This window comes from Capra hircus, chromosome 10 (genome assembly GCF_001704415.2).
Source record: "Capra hircus breed San Clemente chromosome 10, ASM170441v1, whole genome shotgun sequence".
NCBI classification, from domain to species: Eukaryota; Metazoa; Chordata; class Mammalia; order Artiodactyla; family Bovidae; genus Capra; species Capra hircus.
In genome coordinates, this window is record NC_030817.1 from 34,496,458 (window position 1) to 34,519,145 (window position 22,688).

The following is a 22,688-nucleotide window of genomic DNA, read 5'->3' on the forward strand; positions in this document are numbered from 1 at the left end:
TCAAAAAGGTACCAATGTGACTCTAGTGGCCATGCAGAAAATCCATTAATTCTACAAGCCAAGTTAAATTCTCCTGAAAGTTAGATTTGACTGTAATACCACAAATATAAACACCAATGGAATTTTTCAAATAATAAAATTGAGATTTTCAGAATCTAGATTTAAATAGGTATTGTGCAGAATATAAAACAATGATCAGCTCAACTGTTTGGGATCAACCTGAAAGTCTGAAAAACGCAGAAGTCAAGTCTACTTTTCTATCTACTTCCTACTGAACGGTCTGATGAAGACAATGACTCACAAAGATACCGAGATCCATTTAATAGTTTTTGAAGATTTTTTCCTGTAAAATGGCTTGTATTTCCACAGATACAATAGTGAAGAAATAAACTTTTCAATTTGACATGAAATATAAAAGAACAGTTTTACAAATATATCCATAAAATTTAACTGCTCATAACACTATACATGGTAAATATGACCACCCTCTTAGCTTCTAGACTATTTAATACAGAGAAACAATCTGTCATCTCAGCTAAAAAGAAACAACTTCCCTTTCATTAAGCTTTTGTTTGTTTAGAAACAGTTAAGTAGAACTGGAAAAATATTTGCTTTTCCCTATCTTCCTCTAGGGATTCTGCATAAGGGTGAAAACTTGAGAGGATATTAGTTCTACGAAAAAGAAATACTGAACCTTCTGTTTTACTGCTTCAATAATGCTTACATTCTTTTAAAAAGGTTCTGGAGTTGTCTTACTGGTCTTTGACTGGGTCATAAAGAAATGATAAAAGAGCCATGCTCTCCTTCTAACACTCAAGGAGGAACTTCATACCCTCTGCCCATGAAGGCTAAACTGTGGGGATGTAAGAGCTACAGCCAAAGGAACAGAGCTGGATCCGGCTTAAAATCAAGATTCTGTCGTTTGTCTATCAGAAATTCCACTGTTACGAGGCAGGACTGCATGAAGCTGACAAGCGTTTTTTAGCCAGCATTAACAAAGTTGTGATCACATATCCTTTCAATCCAAAGAACAGAATGGATTTAAAAAGGAACATTGATCAAAATCATAGAACTGCAAGTAACAACTCTGTAACCTATGTTACACTTAAATTAAGAAGGAGAAAACATGCTCCTTTTTAAACTCTCAAAAAGTGCCCAAATAACAATACTGAGCTCCCAAACAGCAGGGGTTGAAAAAAAATTTTTTTTAATGTAAGCAAAAATAAAGCACTGAAGCTTTATGAAGAAAAGAGTTCTCCTCTACTTTGCTAATATAGTAGATGTAATAACTTAAAAATAATTTCCCTACTGATCCTGGAAATAAAATCTACTACAATCATGTGTATGCCAGTTCCTGGCATATTTCTGCATCCAGATTCATTAGTCTCCTTAATGGAGCCCATCATTTTTCCAATGGCTTTCTCCTTTCTTTAAACCCTAACCCTGAAATTCTATAACCAGTTATGTCACGTGGCTTCCCTGAGGCACAAAGGTACCAAACTCTATAATTAACTATCGAGGAATGATAAATATGCTATTTATATTAAAAGATTTTCATTCTTTTGGGCTACAGTTAGAAAAAAAAAACACAGAAAGCATAATACTTATTCTGCCATGTGAACTGTAGCCCTTCTTGCAAAAAGCGAAACCAAATAAGGAAAATGCAGAGTTGCAGCATGCATGACCTGGCAGCACCAATTAGTGATAATAAAAAAAAAATTCCAGGCTAGAAAAATATTCAGGGTTGTATCCCATTAACTCTGAACTCTTTTTTTTCTTTTTCTTCTTCTTTTTTGGTAATAAACTGGCATAAACAATTGGGGGGTGGAAAACTATGGGAATACATCACTGGGGTTTTTCTGGAAATGTAGTCACAAAAGGCATTTTGGTCAGGCTGAGATCAAGATAACTGGTCTGCAATTTCCTATGTATACACCTGGGAAGTGGGATTTGTCCTTGAATGTGATGTCAAGCAAGACATAATAACAGGCATGACCTCTGAGAAGTTACCTTTTCTGAACTATATGACTCTACTCTGAGCTAGAGTTCTTTATTCTCACAAATGAAACTGCTCTCAAATATAGGGGGTAGGGGGAGTCTCATTAATCAACGTTAGAAGATCTTACTGGAAGTGGCCAAGATGAGCCTGGCTTCCTTCTACAGAGGTGCGACCTGGATGTGGTTCCCCAGGCAGGGGAAAGGGAATCTCACTTGGAAGTCAGAAGAAAAAATGTGGCACTAACAGGGTGGGTCACTGTTACCCCTTCCAAGAGCTTGGAATTTCTTACCCAAGCTTACTAAAAGTCAAAGCTTTCAAGTTGGAACATAACTATGGCTGCATGTAGAAGTACTACACTTTAACTACTACAGTCCTTGAAACAGAAAATTATATCCGACGGTAACTTTTTGGAAAAAAAAAAAGTTTTTGATAGTCTTGCATCTAGAAAGGCTAGATATTACCTATTTATCTTACAAGATGCTTTTTAGGGTATCAAGACTCCTTAAATCACCTTCTTCATATGGCAAGAAAAGGGACTGTGTGCTCCCTGCATCATTTTGTGGAGCCTAAAGCGGCACAGATTGCACTTGTAAAAGCTAACCATGGGAGACTCTGGGTATGCCAAAAGGCATTCGATATTCTGGGCAATTTCATTTTTTTCTTTCATTCTCTATCTGCAGGTTGAGCAAGCTATACAGAATACAGGAAGCTATCAATAAGAGGACTGTTGTTGGATTTTCACAGCACTTAAAAATTACCAAAACAAAACCACCTCATCAAACAATAATCTCCACTAAGAAGTAAAGCTATTTGAAAACTTAGAGGCTGAACTTTTTATATATTAAATCAACTTAAGCAGCAGCAATCAAGATGAATAGATCTTATCATGTTAAGGAAAAGGGCTTTCAAAATGGGTTAGAACAAATGAAAATAGGCAAAATATTTGCTAGCAGGCAAACCATGGAAAAATCCAATTAGAACAGGAATACAGTATATTAGAATCACATAAATTATATATCTTTACAAAGGTTAAAAAATTGCGGCACGAATCTGCAATGGTCAATTTAAGATGTTAATTTAAACATAGTTGCTGCATGTGGCAGGAATCTTTCATCCCAGCCAGCTCTGGCAGGGGCATGTCCTGAAGGATCTTTGCTTCATGGGAACGGTGATACACTGGTACGGAGCACAGAGAACGAACATCCAAGAATTATTATTCAAAAATGAAATGAAACTAACAGGGCTGGTGGAGCTCATATGAAATTCTGATTTAATTATTCCTCAGTAAACACTCATTTGCTCTCTTGAAATCAGGAATTTCAAATGCTCTCTGCAGATGTACCACTTGGTGTTGTGTATCTAATGATTACATTTAAATTTAGTTTGATTTGCAAACATTTTCAAAACTTACAGGACTCTGTAAGCTGCAGTGGAAGGCGACAGATGGCAGAAGGGGAGCGAACAAAACTGACTGCATCGTTGTAATACATTGCTTATAAGTTCACAGAATTTTGGCTTTCTTAAGAAAAACTTAGGAAACCCCAAAAGTGGTTTTAAAGAGTAAAACCTTATTTCTAATCACTCTTCAATTATTCAGTAAGCAAATTAACTTGGTATTATATAACCTGGGCCATGTTTCCTGCTGCAGTAATCACCCTCATTTAATGAATGTTTAATAAGAGTTGTTACATTTTAATCAACCAAATAGTTCTACCCATGCAAGATGAGTGTCAGGGACACAGACCACGGCAGATCAAAAATAACAAAAGGCAGACCAAAAAGTTATAGAAAATTCTTTGTTTGAAATGCCAAGGGATTTGATGGATGTGTGTATAATTAAATTCCACTGAAGTTAAAAATAATAATAATAATAATGACAACATATTCCCTCCCCTCAAAAGAAAAATTTAAAAAGCCCCAGATTTCAAAACAACCACCTGTACTTAAGGTCTCCTGTCCCCAACATCATCTTATGGAGCCACCCTTTTGGCATCTAGTCAGATTCTAATCTGTATTAAGTATTTCCAGACATGGCATGACTAAAATCTATACCACGCAGCACCGAAGGTTGCAATTAAGAGCCAACAACTTTTGAATACATTTCTTCTGGAGTTTTAAAACAGGATTTAAATTCCTGTCCCAGTTTACCAAAGAAACCCCAAGGTTGAAATGAAAGCATGGCATTTTAAATCCAATTGTTACAAAGGTATTACGGTTTAATCAAGCACACTTCAATGATGATGCCGCTGTTGTGAGCATGCAACACACCACTGTTACAGTCAATGCCTGGCATGTTTCATCACCGTGCCCCTCTTTCTTCCCAGCTTCAGGACCCCCCTCCCCCTAGTAAACGGCATTATAAAAAGGTAAAATCTAGAGTTAGTGGCAAAATCTTCACAGTAACTTGTTAATAAAGTCGTTGATGGCTCTTGAGGGCATCAATCAACTGGACCTTGGAAAATCAATTTGATGCAGTTCTGTTCCCCAAGCAGCTGTGTGGCACAGAAAGGGCAGGCGGCATGAAAGGCGTGAGTTCCGTGAGGCAGCGGGATCTGAGACCAATATTTCGCAGACTTCTCTGAGCACACGTGTCCACAAGGAGTGAAAGCGTGAGTGGGCGGTCCCGCGTCTACGTAAAAGCCCGCCTCGCAGCCGAGCCAGAGCGGCACGTAGGGGCCCACTGTCCTGCACATGGGACACTCCCTCTCGTTGGCCTCCGTGTCGCTGCGATGGCCCCAGTTGTGGTAGCCGTGCACGTGGCCGCAGCTGAGATACGCCCAGGGCTGCTTTTCCTCCACCACCTCTTTTCTGTTGATGCTGGGGAAGGCTAAGGTGTTGAGCCCCACTGGACACTGCGGCCGCGCCGCATTGATCTCCTGCCGCAGGGCTTCGATGTGCTTCTGGGTTGGGGTGTGAAAGAGGCCATCTGCCGTCCTCCAGAGCAGGGTGGCCCCGCACAGGTCGATCAGGGAGCCATCCTGCAGGACGTTGGTCTCAGTTTCCACCTACAAGTTTGACAGACATGTCTTTTTAAAGCAAAAATTGGCAGATCTTGGTAGTGTTCTTTCCTCTTAAAGATCAGCTATGAAATAAAAATGGGGCAGTTATCCCAGGCCTCCTTGAAAACTAGGGGGGTAACTAGCCCCTCTGAGTCTCCCTTTCCTCATCTGAACATTGGATATAAATCATATATGTGATACACATAAAAGCCTGAGCTTGAATACACTTACTTTTACATGTTCAATTAATGGAGTGGTTTATTTTTCTTTTTCAAAAAAAATTATTTTAATTGGAGGATAATTACTGTGGTTGTAATTGTAGTGGTTATTTTAACAAACTTCACAAATCTCCTTAGATTTTTATTTTTCCTCCTCAACAGCACAACACCTCCTTGGTCTCATAAGGCATAGGAGATGTCCAACCAGTTCATCTGGTGAAGACTTATGCTGATTTCGACCATAGTCAATTCAGAAGACTCTTGGTGGGCCTTGCAATAAATACTGCACTGCTGCCAGTGATTCCTGGTGACCTTTAGCTTCACGCGATCTATCATTTTTCCTGCATTTCTAAGGTTTGAAGCAGAGACATTTACTGTGAGCTTGAGAACATCATTTAAAAGACTGGCAGTGCTACACACCAAGTGCTCACAAGACTGATTAACAGTTAGACATGGGCCACAGAAACCTCATCCCTGCCTCCGTGTGCCACCTGCGCTCTATGGATGCACTCAGGTGAACTGCCCTCTGGCACGTGCATGAGTCCCCTCTGCCTAGAATTCTGCGTCCGGCTAGTCTACCTCAGGGCCTGGCAAACTCCCACTCAACATTCGAGGCTTACCTGGATGGCCCTTTGCCTAGGAGTTGTCCTTTAATAATGAAAGCAGTCCTTCTCTAATAAAGTATCAAATACTAGCAGTTAGAAAAAGGTAAAATCCCAGCAAAATGATAGATCTTAATATTTTACAGGAAAAACAGAGACAGGTTTTCAATAGCCTTTAACTTGCTGAATCTCTCTTCTCACTCCACTGCCGCCCTGAACACCTCCTGATCTCCTCTCTTCTTGCTAGATGTCAGGAGTCTCCCTTCTCTCTTGACAACAAATAATTCTCAGGGGAGGTTTCATCTCTGCATCAAACTGGGTAAGAAGAACACTGCTGTGGTAATAAACTGGAGTTTGGGTCACATTTTTTTCCCCCCTTATGATTACTTTTTATTCATTGCTTTTTATCAGTGATACATAAATATATATTCTTTTTAAAATTTTTAATTGAAGGATAATTGATTTACAGTTTGTATTGGTTTCTGCCAAACATCAACATTAATCAGCCATAGGTATATCTATGTCCCCTCCCTCTTGAGCATCCCTCCCAAAATTCTCTTCCCATTTAGGTTATTACAGAATATTGAGCAGAGTTCCCTGTGCTATACAGTAGGTCCTTGTTGGTTCAGTTCAGTTCAGTTCAGTCGCTCAGTCGTGTCCGACTCTTTGCGACCCCATGAATTGCAGCATGCCGGGCCTCCCTGTCCATCACCTTGTTGGTTAATCTATTTTAAATATAGTAGTGTGTTTATGTTAATCCCAAATTCCCAATTTGTCCTTCTCCCTAACTTTCCCATTTGGTAACCACAGGCTTGTTTTCCACTTCTGTGAGTTTGTTTTGTAAGTAAGGGCATTTGTATCACTTTTTAAAAGATTCCTCATGTAATAGAATATCATGATATTTGTCTTTCTGTTCTTACTTACTTCAGTTAGTACGATAATCTCCAGGTCTATACATCTTGCAATGAAATGAGGTTATTTCACTCTTTTTAAGAACTAAGTAATATTTCATGACACTGCTGACAAATCAGCTGTTTCTGCAGAGGTTCAAGGGAAAGGCCTTTTGAGAAGTTTGCAAGTTTCTTTTGTATATCTACAAAAGCTTTATTCACTCTGTTAACTTTTTCATCATTCACAATGTTTATCTTCTTATGATTAGTGGCAACTGGTTTTGCTTTATTTTTAACCTTAAAGCTTTTTTGGCTGGCTATGTGGAATACATTCCTAGACTTCTGCCCTATTAGTTTGTTCTTGGCCATGGTCTCTCACCAGACCTCCAATACCCTTGTGCAGTTGGCTCAAGTTCCATCTCAAACCACAGCTTCTTTATCCATTCATCTGTTGACATTTAGATTGTTTCCATGTCTTGGCTATTGTAAACAGTGCTGCAGTGAACACTGGGGTATATGTATCCTTCCAAATCATGAATTTCTCTAGATGTATGCCCAGAAGTAGAATTGTTGAATCACATGGTAACTCTTTTAGATTTTCACCTGGAGAATCCCATGGATGGAAGAGCCTGGCGGGCTACAGTTCATGGTCGCAAAGAGTCAGACATGACTAAGGGACTAACACTTTCATTTTCACATTATCAACATTGTAGGAGAGTTCCTTCCCTTTTCTCTACATCCTCTCCAGCATGTACTGTTTATAGATTTTTTGATGGCCATTCTGACTGGTCTCAGGTGACATCTCATTTTGGTTTTGATTTTCATTTCTCTAACAATTAGCGATGGTAAACATCTTTTCCTGTGCCTTCTTTGGAGAAATGTCTGTTTTTTATTTTTTATTTTTTTGATATTGAGTTGCATGAGCCGTTTGTAAATTTTGAAGATTAATTCCTTGTGGGGTGCATCATTTACAAATATTTTCTCCCATTCTATGGATTGTGTCTTCATTTGTTTATGGTTTTCTTTGCTGTGTAAAAGCTTTTGAATTTAGTTAGATACCATTTATTTATTTTTGTTTTTATTTTCATTATTCTAGAAGACAGGGCCAAAAAAAATATTGCTATGATTTTTGTCCATGTTCTGCCTATGTTTTCCTGCAAGGGTTTTGTACTTTTAGGTCTTTAACCCATTTTGAATTTGTGTATGGTATTAAAGAATGTTCTAATTTCATTATTTCACATGTAGCTGTTCAATTCTCCCAAAACAATTTATAAAAGAGAATGTTTTTCCTCCATCATATAGTTTTGTCTCCTTTGATATAGATTAATTGACCATAGGTGCCTAAGATGATTTCTGGACCTTCTATCTTGTTTCATTGATGTCTATTTCTGTTTTTGCACGAGTACCATACTGTTCTGACGACTGTACTTTTGCAGTATAGTCTGAAGATGGGGAAACTGATTCCTCCAGCTCTGTACTTCTTTCTCAAGACTGCTTTGACTATTTAGGGTCTTTTGTGTTTCCATAAAGATTTCTAGTTCTATGGCAAATGCCATAGGTAATTTGACAGAGATTGCATTAAATCTGTAGATTGCCTTGGCTAGTATGGCCATTTTCATAATATTGATTCTTTTAATCCAAGAACATGATATATTTTTCCATCTGTCTGCATCAGCTTTGTTTTCTTTCATCAGTGTCTTATGGTTTTCAGAATATAGGTTTTTGCTTCCTTAGGTAGATTTATTCTTAGGTATTTTATTCTTTTTGATGTGATGATAAGTGGAATTGTTTTTTTCAATTTCTATTTCTAATCTTTTGTTGTTAGTGTATAGAAATGCAACAGCTTTCTATGCATCAATTTTGTATCCTACAACTATACAAATTCACTGATGAGCTCTAGTAGTTTTCTGGTAGCATCTTAGGATGCTAAGGATTTGCTATGTACAGAATCATGTCCTCTTCAAACAGTGACAGTTTTACTTTTTTTACAGTTTGGATTCCATTTATTTATTTATTCTTTGATTGCTGTGACTAGGATTTCCAAAATTATGCTGAATAGAAGTAGTGAGAGTGGACCTCCTTGTCTTATTCCTGATCTTAGAGGAAATACTTTCAGCTTTTCATTGTTGAGTGTGATGTTAGCTGTGGGTTTGTCATATATCACCTTTATGACGTTGAGATATGTTCCTTCTGTGGTCACTCTGAAGCATTTTTATCCAAAATGGATGTTGACTATTATGAAAAGCTTTTTCTGCATCTTTTGAGATGATTATATGATTTATATTCTTCAGTTTGTTGATGTGGTATATCACACTGACTGATTTGCTGATATTGAAAAATTCTTGCATCCCTGATATAAATCCCACTTGATCATACTGTATGCTCCTTTTACTGTATTGTTGGAGTAGGTTTGCTAGTGTTTTATTCAGGATTTTTGCCTCTGTATTGATTATATTTGCCTGTGGTTTTCTTTTTGCATGTATGATATCTATCTGGTTTTGGAATCAGGGTAATAGTGGCCTCAGAGGATGAATTCAGAAGTGTTCCTTCCTCTGCAATTTTTTGGAGTAGTTTCAAAAGGATAAGTATTAACTCATCTCTAAATGCTTGGTAGAATTCACCTGTGAAGCCATCTGGTCCTGGACTTTTGCTTCTTGGAAGTTTTAAAATTACTGACTCAATTTTTGCACTGGTAATTGGTCTGTTCATTTTTTTCTATTTTTTACCTGGTTTAGTTTTTGGGAGAGTGTACCTTTTAAAGAACTTGTCCATTTCTTCTAGGTTATCCATTTTGTTGGCATATAGTTGCATGCAGTAGTCTCTTATGATCCTTTGTATTTCTGTGATGTGGTTGTAATTTCTCCATTTTCATTTTTAATTTTAATAATTTAGGCCCTCTCCCCTTTTTCTCTCTTTTTTTAAAATTGTCTACAATTGCTTTACAATATTGTGTTAGTTTCTGTTCTACAAGGATGTGAATCATTTATATGTGATATATATATATCCCATCCCTCTTGGACCTTCCTCCCACTCCCTCTTATTTCACCCACCTATGTCATCACAGAGCAACAAGCTGAGCTTCCTGTGCTATACAGCAGCTTCCCACTAGCTATCTGTTCTACACATGGTAGTGTATGTCATTACTAATCTCTGAATTTGTCAAACCCTCCCCTTCACCCTCCTGCATCCGCATGTGTGTTCTCTATGTCTGTGCCTCTATTCCTGCCCTGCTAATGGGTTCACCTGTACCATTTTTCTAATTCCACACATATGCATTAATATACAATATTTGTTTTTCTGACTTCACTCTGTATGACAGACTCTAGGTCCATCCACATCTCTACGAATGACCCAACTTTGTTCCTTTTTATGGCTGAGTAATAATCCATTGCATACATGTACCATGTCTTCTTTATCCATTCATCTGTTGATGGACATTTAGGTTGCTTCCATGTCCTGGCTGTTGTAAGCAGTGCTGCAATGAACACTAGGGTACTTTTATCTTTTTGAATTATGGTTTTCTCAGGGTGAATGCCCAGTGGTGGGATTGCTGGATCATATGACAAACTATTTTTAGTTTAAGGAACCTCCATATTGTTCTCCATAATGGCTGTATCAATTTATATTCCTACCAACACTGCAAGAGGGTTCTCTCTTCTCCATACCCTCTCTAGCATTTATTATTTGTAGATTTTTTTTTTTTTTTTGGATGATGGCTATTCTGACCAGTGTGAGGTGATACCTCATTGTAGTTTTGATTTGCATTTCTCTAATAATTAGTGATGCTGAGCATCTTTCCATGAGCCTCCTGGCCATTTGCATGTCATCTTTGAGGAAATGTCTATTTAGGTCTTCCCATTTTTTTGATTGGGTTGTTTTTGTTTTGATATTAAGCTGCATGAGCTGTTTATTTTGGAGACTAATCCTCCAAAGCAACTGTCTTTGTCAGTTGCTCCATTTCCAAATATTTTCTCCCATTCTGAGGGTTATCTTTTCATCTTGTTTATCCTTTCCTTTGCTATCCACAAGCTTTAAAGTTTAATTAGGTCCTATTTGTTTATTTTAAATTTTTATTATAGGAGGTAGGTCAAAAAAGATCTTTCTGTGATTTATATCAAAGAGTGTTTTTCCTATATTTTCCTCTGTGTGTTTTATAGTGTCTGATCTAACATTTAGGTCTTTAATTCACTTTATTTTTGAATATGGTGTTAAAGAATGTTCTAATTTCATTATTTTACATGTAGCTGTCTGGTTTTCCCAGGACTAATTTATTGAAGAGATTATTTTCCATTGTATATTCTTACCTCCTTTGTCATAGATTGGGTGACACAAGTTTGTGAGTTTATCTTTGGGTTTCTATCTTGTACTATTGATCTATATTTCTGTTTTTGTGCCAGTATCATATTGTCTTGATTATTGTAGTTTTATAGGATAGTCTGAAGTCAGGGAGCTTGATTTTCCCAGTTCCACTTTTCTTTCTCAAGATTACTTTGGCTATTCAGGGTCTTTTGAGTTTCTATACAAACTGTAAATTTTGGAGGTTCTAATTCTGTTAAAAATGCCATTGGTAACTTAATAGGGATTGCACTGAATCTATAGATTGCTTTGGGTGGTATAGTCATTTTCACAATATTGATTCTTTTAATCCAAGAACATGGTGTATCCCTCCATCGGTTTGTGTCATCTTTGGTTTCTTTCATCAGTGCTTTATTGTTTTCGAGTACAGTCTTTTGCCTTCTTAGGTAGGTTTATTTCTAGGTATTTTATTCTTTTTGTTGCAGTGGTTATGGCATTGTTTCCTTAAATTCTTGTTGTGATCTTTCATTGTTAAGTGTATAGGAATGCAGTAAGTTTCTATGTATTAATTTTGTGCCCTGCAACTTTACCAAATTCACTGATGAGCTCAAGCAGTTTTCAAATGCATCATTAGGATTTTCTGTGTACAGTTATCATGTCATTTGCAAATGGTGACAGTTTTACTTCTTTCCCAATTTGTATTCCTTTTATTTCTATTTCTTCTCCGATTGCTGTGGCTAGGACTTCCAAAACTATGTGGAATAACAGTGGTGAGAGTGGACGCCTTGTCTAGTTCCAGAACTTAAGAGGAAATGGTTTCATTTTTCACCATTGAGAATGATGTTTGCTGTGGGTTTGTTGTATATGGGGTTTATTATGTTGAGGTTTGTTGTTGTTCAGCCGCTAAGTCATGTCCAACTCTTTATGACCCCATGGACTGTAGTATGCTCCACTGAGTGATGCTGTCTACATCTCATCCTCTGCTGCCCTCTTTTTCTTTTGCCTTCAATCTTTCCCAGCATCAGTCTTTTCCAATGAGCCGGCTTCTCATGTCAGGTGGCCAAAATATTGGGGTTTTAGCATCAGTCCTTGCAATGAATACTCAGGGTTGATTTCCTTTAGGACTGATTGGTTTGATCTCCTTGCTGTCCAAGAGACTCTCGAGAGTCTCTTGGACAGTGATCTCTTGGTTATTTAGTACTGTTTAACCTCCGTGTGTTTGTGTTTTTTACAGTTTTCTTTTTCTTGTGATTGATTTCTAATCTCATAGCATTGTGACTGGAAAAGATGCTTGATATGATTTCAATTTTCTTACATTTACCAAGGCTTGATTTGTGATCAAGGGTGGGATCTCTCTTGGAGAATGTTCCATGTTCATTCTATTACTTAAGAAAGTCTATTCTGCTTTTAGGTGAAATTTCCTATAAATATCAATCTAGTGTGGATTACTGTGTCATTTAAAGTTTTTATTTATTTTCTGTCTGGATCTGTCCATTGGTATAAATATGGTGTTGATGTCCCCTACTATTATTGTGTTACTGTTGATTTACCCTTTTATGGCTGTTAGCATTTGCTTTATGTATTGTGGTGCTTCTATATTGGGAATATAAATATTTATAATTGTTATATCTTCTTAGATCAATCCCTTGATTATTATGTAGTGATCTTCCTTGTCTCTTATAAAGTCATTATTTTAAAGTCTATTTTATCTGTTGAGTATTGCTCCAGCTTTCTTTTTCTGTCTCTTCACTTTAAGTCTGCATGTGTCCTAGGTTTGAGGTGGGTTTCTTGTAGACAACATAATATATATAGAGGTCTTGTTTTTGTACCCATTCAGCCAGTCTGTGTCTTTTGGTTAGATACATTTAAATCCATTTACATTCAAGGTAAATATCAATATTTTGTCTTTAATTTCTGTCAATTTGATTACTATGTACCTTGGCATGTCGCTCTGGGTTTATTCTACCTGGGACTCCTGTGCTTCCTGGACTTAGGTGACTGATGGGGAAGTTTTCAGCTACTATCTCTTCAAATATTTTCTCAAGTCCTTTCTCTTCTCCATCTGGGACCCCTATAATGTGAATGTTGGTACGTTTAATTTTGTCCTGGAGGTCTCTTATATTGTCCTCATTTCTTTTTATCCTTTTATTCTGTCCCACAGCAGTGATTTCTACCATTCTGTCTTCCTGCTCATTCATTTTTCTGCTTCAGTTATTCTACTGATTCCTTCTATTGTATTGTATTGTTCTTCTGTTTTAGGCAGAAGAACAAACATTTCTTCTTTGTCAAACATTTCTTTTATCTTCTTAGTGTGTGCTTCCATTCTTTTTCTGAGATCCCTGGATCATCTTTACTATCATTACTCTGAATTGTTTCTGGGCAGATCTCCACTTCACTTAGTTGTTCTTCTGGGGTTTTATCTGTTCCTTTGTCTGGGATATATTCCTCCCTCTGGCATCTCATTTTGTGTAGCTTTCTGTGTTTGCAGTGTCTATTCTGAAAGATGCAAGGTTGTAGTTCTTGTTTCTGCTATCTACCCCCTGGTGAATAAGGCTGGTTTTAGAGGCTTATGCAGGCTTCCTAGCGAGAGGGACTGCTTCCTGGCCACTGCTGGGTGGAGCTGGATTTTATCCCTCTGGTGGACAGGGTCATGTCAAGGGATATGTTGAGCAGGCAGCTATGTGTTCAGGAGACTTTAAGCAGCCTGTCTCCTACTGAGGAGGGCTGTGATCCCACCCTGTTGGTTGTTTGGCATCCCAGCAATGGAGACTACAGGCTGTTGGGTGGAGCTAGGTTTTCATGAAAAAATGGTGGCCTCCAGGAGGGCTCATGCCAATGAGTACTCCTCAGAATACCACTGCCAGTGTCTTTGTCCCCACAGTGAGCCACAGCTGCTCCCTACACAGGAAATCTTTTGATACCAGCAGGTAGGTCTAGTCAGGCCCCTAAGTGGTCATTGTTCCCCATTCCCCAGCCCTGCCCCACTGCTCCCAGGGGCCTGACATGCACAAGACCTTGTGTATGCCCTCCAAGAATGGACATTCTGTTTCCCCCAGTCCTGTGATCAAAGCCCACTGGCCTTCAAAGCCAGATGTTCTGGGGACTCCTCCTCCTGTTGCCAGAACCCCAGGCTGGGGAGCCTAATGTGTGGCTCAGAAGTCTCACTCTTATGGGAGAACCTGTGCAATATAATTATTTTCTAGTTTGTGGGACATCTACCCAGTGGGTATTGGATTTGATTTTATTACTACTGTGCCCCTTCTACCACTCCACTGGGGCTTCTTCCCTTTTCACTGGATGTAGGATATCTTTTGTGGTAGGTTCTGGTGGGTTGTTGTTGATGACTGTTAACAGTTCATTGTGATTCTCACTTTTCATACAAAGAGGTGAGCTCGTATTCTTCTACTCTATCATCTTGTCTCAACCCCCTCAGCCAGGTGGAACAACCTTTTTTCTTCCTGCACGGCAGTTCTTGGTAAATAATGTAACTTTTGAGTCTATGGTCTCTTATTTTCCACATATTCTTGACTCCTATGTCTAGGATAGGTGTCCCTCTAAGAGACTCCTGTGCCTTCCAGTACTTTCTTATGACTGTGCTGATCACAAAATATGCTAATGATTTGTGGCCTCACCTGTAATGTTTTCCAGACTCCACAATTTGAGGGCAGAGCCCGGGGCATCCTGGTCATTATCAGATTTCCAGCCCTTAGCTCCTGCTTAGTCATGGCAACCAATTAGGGACCGGGTATAGCACTGCTCCATTCTTACTCAGTTCTCATAGTGATTCTAAAGGGTATGTACCGGTATTATTCCAGTTACATGGATATGAGGCCAAGTCACCACTTCACAACTGTAGAGCTAAGTGGTAGATCAGGACCTGGAACTATGGCTTGACTTCAGAACTATTAATATGCAGTAACTGCTCAAACAGCAGCATGCTTTCCCTCTTAGTCATTATTTTTACATGCTCTTTCTATCTTTGAACAAAATACATGAATGAGAATTGGTAAGAAACTTATCCTGTGATGTGCCCTCCTGGACACCAGTGTATGCTTTCTATCTGCCCAGGGTGGTACCAACCAAGTGTGATTCTCTACAAGATGGTACTGAGTAGAAGGAGTTCAAACTTAAACTTAGGCCCTCCTTGATTTAAAATCCCATTTGCTGCCACCTTCTAACTCTGTGACTGGGCAATATTCAACCTCTCTACGCTACACTTTCCTCATCCATGAAACGGGGATAATTCCACTTCCCTGACAAGGCTGGCATGCAGATTAACATTTCTGAGACATTAGCTCATTTAATGCAGTGTCTGCACTCAGCAAACATACACTGCTTACTTACTGTTGCTGTTATAATGATCAATAACTCATTTGACCATCCTAACCCAGTTTTGTGTAGAATTATCCTATGATCAAAACTTTTTTTGAAAAACAGATTTTACATCCTCTTTCCTATTTACAATCTCTTGAAACATATTTCAGCAAAGTTTATTGAATTTGTTTAGCTTTCATAGAAAGTGTTTTTCATTTTTAGTCATAGTGCTCCAAGATTGGGATTTTATCACAAAAGGCAGAACCTATACCTGCAGCTGAATAATGGTGTAAGCAAGTAATAAAAATAACTATCCCCTAAAAACAAACATCCAGTAGAGAATAGCAAACCAGCTTTGTAAAATCCCCCATCTTCTTTTTCTATCTTAAAAATATCATCTTTCTCTGCGAACTAGATCACATCCTCTATTATTTATATTATTATTTCCCAGGTAGTTTGAAAGAAAACACTTGTTCTCTCTTGCTCTAGTTTCTACCCAACAATTAATTAAAAGTACTGGAGTAGAAAATTTACTAAGAACCTTTTAGTGCTGTGCCACACAGCCATGGCAGTATGAGAAACCCCAAACTTACTATTTAAGGTATTAAAATGATTCTCCATAGAAGAAAGGGTTAAAAACCCAACAGCTTTAGGATAAGCAGTAATATTTATAGAAAAAATATTAACATGCCAAGTCAATGTACTATATGAACTATTTCAAGTAAAACAGTAACTATGACTTTGAACTATATAAGGAACTATAATTTCTTATGAACAAGAAAAAAAAAAAGCTAACTTAATTATCTTTTTTGTCTGCAGAAAGCCTAGTAAATAATTCTGTAATTCATAATTTTCACTAATTAGTTTTAGACTGCTCAGGATTTTTCCAAATTAGTGAAGTTTTACACTAAAAATAAGTTCATTTTTCTTAAAGTGAATTTAAACAGAATTCTATGGTGAAGTATAGCGATAGAATTATGCTTTTAATGTTGTTAAGAACAAAAGTTAATTTTCTTCCACTATTGGAAAAGCTTAATCATGACAGTGAATAAGGCCATTTCCTTCTTATTTTCGGAGAAAATTCCGATTCTCCTGGGTCAATGGAACACAACCCTAAGACCTAGACAAAAGATTTTGAATTTCAGGGGAGAAAAATGACAGTGTTCAACTTATGTGTTTGTAGTTTCATGCATTTTTTTTGTGTGAAGTCCACTTACCAGCTTTCCCCTTTGCTGAGCAGACCTGGTCTCCCTCAAGGTATACACGTCTCCACAGACGGAGATCTCACGCCAGACCCCGGGCTGGGACTCCTCAGTGAAGCCACCTCTTGGATGCATCACCAGGACGCCATTGGTCGTGAGCCCATCCATGTGGCCGTCGGGGTTTTTCCACTTTGCTGCCTTTTCCTGGAAAGCATCCCACAGAAAAGATGATGTTCAACACAAAAAGGTTATAGAATCTCTCCAAAATATTGGGTAAGGGCAGAGGGGAGAAAAGTGAGCAATTTTCATTCTCTGTTTAAAGCTAATAATCAGAAGGATAAAATACGCAATTAGTCTGAGAAAATGAAAGAAGTGTAAGAATAGATGAATGATTTATCACTGGAGACAGATATTTATCTTGGGCTTTTACAAAAGAAAATCTGATGTCTGGGCCTCTACCTCAGAGATTCTTTTTCAAACCACATTCCTCCCACCCCCACAACCCCACCAACCCCAGGTGATTTCAGGAATCCCAGTACGTATTCTTCAATTCTATTTGCGCAGTGCTTTCATCCTATTATCTAATAATGTTTTGTATGAACTCATTATCATGTAAGTACTAGAAGGAAGTGAAAATTTTTCATTCAACAAAATTTCAAAATACATCAGGCCAACAGGCTGTGGCCACTATGTTTTGTTTTCATAAGGATCAGTGTTTACATCATCAAAGGTGGAAGGCGCAAGCAACTGGAAATAAAGGAAGACTGGACACCCGGCCATTCTTTCTTGGGGACAGAGCCAGCTACTGTTCACAGGACTCGGGTAAATCTGATTAAGGTAAGCCACTTATGACTGGTTTAGGGGTGGGCATGTGACTGAATTCTGACCAATGAGACCTGAGCGAGTCTTCTGGGAAGCTTCCTGTAAAGATTTCTTTGCTCTTTAAAGAGACCAGGAAGAAATACGGCCCTTCTTCAGCGACCTGTCATGCTGTGGGGAGGGTGTGGAAGTACAGGAGCCATCTCACCCACACCAGGACCTCGTCTGAGGAAAGCGGTGTGACCAGAGGGCAAGATGGAATAAATCTGGCTCCCCTGACATTACACTGGATCAACCAATCTTGCAACTGGCCTTTCTGGGCATTTCTTGTAATATGGGATGACCCTTTTTTATTACCATTTAGGTCATTTTAAGAGAGCTTTTTCTCCCCTGAAAAAATACCTTGATTCAAAAAGGGACTATATTAAAACTAGATATTCACTACAACTGTGGGTTTTTATTTACATGGACAGTCTATGAAGAGAGATATTTTTAGTCTTGTTTTAGTTTTGTTCTTTGTGATATCACGTCTGTAACTGGAACAAAGTAAACACTAACAAATTTTTGAATGAATAAATGAACATTTTTTTTGAACCCCAATTATCTAGATCTGATCATTTTTCTTTCTGAAATAAATCCCCTTAAATCTACCATAAATACATTATATGTGGTAATATACATACTTTTAAGAAGTCACTCTACATTTTATAGTTAATGGTCATTACTTGTTATATCTGCCATATTTTCAGATTTTTAGTAAGTTTTTCACGAAAACGAAAATTTCAAAATCTAAAACCAGAAGCATTTTGTAAGGCAAATATTCTGGCCACAATTAAATGTTACATATGTGATGATAATGGGTGTTTTTCTAGAAACAATGTACTGATTAATAGTACTTACTCCAAGAAATATGTTTTTGGAAGAGTCGAATCCAGCTGCAAATATTCGTGCTGTGTAAGGTTCGTTCCTGTCACAGACTATCCTGCAGGCAAACCTAGATATGGTGCTCTGTGTAATCTGCGCTTCATCATTGTTCTGACTGCCAGAAATTGTGTCTGTAACGACGAAGTCGATAGGGCTTTCTGTTGATCTGCCCACCTAAATAAATCAAATTATACTCATGATCCACTCATATCCAAAAATATGTCACCATATTCATTACATGAAATAAGTGTTCAGGATCCTTTAATATTCATTATCTCTACTAGGAAGGTTAGAATAAAAAAATCTCGTCTGTTCCTTCTCTTGTTTAAGGGAGATGTTATGGTAACCAACCACCAGATTTTAAATGTTAAGAAAAAAGCTCCATTTTCTATTCTGGAAGAAAATACATCTCACCCCAAACAGGTGTATGATCAGGTAGAAACATAATTTATTACTGTCATAGAAAATCATTCCTTTTTCCCCTCTTGTATTTCCAAGTGAAAAAAAAACAAAACCAAGGTTTTAAAGGCAGCCAGGAAACTAAAGCCCTATTTCCCCTATTCTTGCCAGGCTCCAGACTCCAGGGCCTGGTTTTTTACGCTAAATGAATCCACCTGTGACTCATGGCACAGTGCAGAGCCCTACCCCAGACTTAAGAGACCCAGCGCCTATTTCCCTTCCTCAGTGTGAGTGAGAATGGTGTGAAACGCTATACAAGTCAGCCCAAAGCTTGACATAGTCATATGAAAGGTTTAAAAATGCCGGTCATAACAGTTCAATTTTGAATTTTTAAAGACTTATCCTGGCAAAGTGTAAAAAGCTGACAATAATATTTTATTGGCTTACTTCCTTGGTAAGTTTAAATGCTGCCAGAAAGAATATATTTCATTAGCATGATCTTAAGAGTTCCAACAAGCTTTTTCATATTCACTAAATCCAAATAAGACAGGTACTGTTGTGTCCTGGGAAATATTTGTTACAGGTAAGGAAGTCCTCATGACAAAATACTAAATTGTCTGTGTAATGATGTTCTATGACTCTCTAACTAGGAAACAGTAACAAATGTTATATATGCCAAAGATATGTCTTAAAATAATTTATATGTAAACAATATCTTGTTAAACATGATATTAATGTTCTCTCCTAACAGCAGTGACTCTGGTTCTGAAGCTGTCAGTGGAAGGAACACACAGAGCTCCAAGGTACATATGTATATAAGGCCCCCAAATTCAATTTCCTAGGTATCTTTATCCTGATCTCTAAATTCTACCTAAAGCATAAGCATTGTGAAGAAGAGGCAACAGACATCTATTTTCTCTTATTATTTTTTTAAACATGCTTAATTTCTTATCCTATTAAAATGTTCCTGGAATAAACTAAACCACCAGGTTCACTGAAACTTAAATAGATGCATGTATCCTAAACATATGGATTTCAGGTTTAGAAAACATACACCTTCTTACAAAGTGCAACATAAAATTTAGATTATAAACTTTACGATTCATCTTTCTAAAGCTGCAGAATCTTCCCTCTGCTAGGTTCACTGAAAAGCTGGATGTGTAACTCAGAAGCTCTACTGATTCAGACTACTCTGATTTTTTCAGGTTTTTTTTTTTTTTTAAACTACCCTCCTTAGCTACTTTCAAGTATATAATACAGTATTATTAACTATGATTACCATACTGTATATTATATACCCAGAACTTACCCATCTCACAGCTGGAAGCCTGCAGTATTTGACCAGCATCTCCCAATTCTGCACCCCCTGTAACTACTATTCTAATTTCCGTTTTTATAATTCTGAATTTTTTTTGTATTTTACATATAAGTGATATTATACAACATTTGTCTTGCTGTTTAATTTCACGTTAGTTTTTTTAATTAGAAAAGTAACAGATACACTGCAAAATATTTTACAAATATAGGGAAAGTACACAGGAGACTATGTCAAACTCAGGAACAAATCTGTCCTGAACCTCTATTCCACTGAAGCTCAGGAGTAAAATGTGAAAAGTTCTAAAATTGCCATCACACAAATCCCCTAGCTCTCACAAAGACACAGGCCATGACCTAATTTCTGTCACCTCCGTGGAAGAGGGCAAAGATTTCTCACGCTCTGTTAAAAGCTCAAAGCTAAAACCACACTCCAGCAGAATGTCACACAACTGTTCCTTGTCTACAGAGATAACTCTCTTCAAGAAAGGCCACCCCCCATGTATTAAATTAATGTCTTGATGAATTAACTGAAATTGCCTGTAAAACATGACATTTTATTCCAACTGGAACATACTGCTAGGATCAATTATTTCAAGTCGGGATACTTACCCAAGTGGTCATTTAATATTTGTTTATCAGTTTCCTTCCACTTAAATCTAACTTGTAGAGTGTTAGTATATTTCTATACTTTAGGACACAAACCTCATGTTGCCAGAGGTGGGGGGACGAGGCCACTTTCCTAATGAAAACTCACCCAATGTGGAAGACTTGGAGCCTGTCCTTTCTCTGACTGTTGGATCAATTCTACATTATTTTAAGGTTAGTCATGTGGACCAGCCATGATGTATTTGAATTCCATCTGATATTCATATAGTAGGCACAGGGAGAATTTTTCTCCCTGCTGCTGACTGCCAGACACACACAGAATCATATGGCACTTTCAATTGTGTATGCATATGAAAAAAGTTTGCGTTTGCCTGGTTGTCAAAGTCAGTATGGGTAGAATGGTATAGAAACACCTGAAAGGGCCTCCTTCATCTTCTCTAAACAAATCAGTCCTACCTGTGCCCCTGCTTCTGTTAACCTTATTTTGTCACTTCCCTTCTATTACTAGGATGGGCTATTGCTGCTCCTATCTAGTCAGCCATCAAACATTCTGGAGCTTCTCAAATTATAGGGACTGTGAGGCAAAGGACTAGTTTTTTTTGGTTTGCTTTTAAAATTTCAAGCTGTCGCTTAATATCTTTTCAAAATATAACAAAAATCAGTATTAGAAAAATGATCACCCGCTTCGATGTCTCAGGAATGTCAAACCGCTATTACAAGTTCCCAAATGCATCCCTTCTCAGCTTCCTCACTCACCTCATCCTGGACGTTTTGCTGCTTGGCTAAGCAGCCTGAATATCACTGTTCTAGACTAGTCTCTCATCTTTAAAAATGCTTTCCTTCGTTGGAAAGCAATTCTCAAACTAGAGCTCCATTTCTGATTCATTCTACTGGTAATACTTCCTGAAAAACTTGTCACTAGTTACTACCTCTGTTTCCTTCCTCATCCTGTAACCCACTCCTGAGCCTCTCCACCATCATGCTCTCAGCAGGCCTGGCTCCACTGAAACCCTGCTTGCTGACGTTTCCAGGACTTACACTCAGCATGTCCTGGTACATCTGTACCTAGTATTAAGTTGATGAAACCCTTCCAGGCTAGCTGGTAAACAGTCCCTTTCTCTTGTCTGTTCTCTCCCCAGGTTATCTCATCAAATTCCATTTACTAGCCCCAAAGTCCTGGTATCTCTCTTTGCTTCAGACTAGCACATATGATCTCCATGTGGATGTCTAATAAGCATCTCAAATATGACATGTTTCCAGCAGAACCTGGATCCTCTTCAAGCCCTAGTCTCTCATCTTTTAAAATGCTTTCCTTTGTTGGAAAGCAATTCTCAAACTAGAGCTCCATTTCTCTGATTCATTCTACTGGTAATACTTCCTGAAAAACTTGTTCCCCATGTCAGTGACTGGCACCTAGTTTGCTCAAGCTAAAAATCAATACCCACGAGCCACCCTTGATTCTTCAATTTCTCCACACTCACGTTAAACCTTGTGTAAATTCTATCAACTCTTCCTCCAAACACATCATCAGTCCTCCCACATTTCCCCACCCTAGCTCCAGCTGCCATCAGCTCGTTGTTGGTTTGCATCACCTCAGCCTCCAATCTTTCTCCCTGTTTTCACACTTGCCTCCTACATTCTTCTCTGGACAGTCCTTGGAGATATCTTAACCAAGTGGAAGTAGAATTTTATCTCTTCCTTGTTAAAAAAATCCTCCAACAGTTTCCCCAAAACTTCTAGAATAAAACCCAAACTCTTTACTTGGCCTAAAAGCCCCTTACCCTCTTGGCCTCTGCCTACCTCTCTGAGTTCATCTCACACCGCTTTCTTCCTCCTCCACTCTGCTGTGGGGCCTTGGCACTGCTGTAGTGCTTGCTTCTCTGTGTCTGTTTTTCTACTCCAGAATGTAGGTTCCAGAAGAGGGGAGCCTTAGCTGTCTACCTCCAGTGACTAGATGAGGAGCTGACACATAGTAGGTGCTCAAGAAATAAAACTCATCAATGGAAGGTTATGACAGTGAGCTTGAACCTGGTGAGCCACATACACAAACATGCACACACATGTACAACGTTTTAGGAGATAATTTTAAAACAGTCCAACATT

General features: G+C 38.2%; 1 protein-coding gene across 2 annotated transcripts in view; it reads right to left on the reverse strand.

The window, feature by feature from the left end:
• Nucleotides 307–22,688, reverse strand: part of PELI2 (pellino E3 ubiquitin protein ligase family member 2) — a 190,168-nt gene continuing 167,786 nt past the window's right edge. For both annotated transcript variants that reach the window (XM_018054104.1, XM_018054103.1), the window contains exons 4-6: nt 18,240–18,437; nt 16,536–16,724; nt 307–5,004 (exon numbers count right to left, since the gene is read on the reverse strand). In XM_018054104.1, coding sequence (XP_017909593.1) covers nt 4,438–5,004; nt 16,536–16,724; nt 18,240–18,437 — 954 coding nt within the window. In that variant the 3' untranslated portion in view covers nt 307–4,437. The remainder of the gene's footprint in view (nt 5,005–16,535; nt 16,725–18,239; nt 18,438–22,688) is intronic.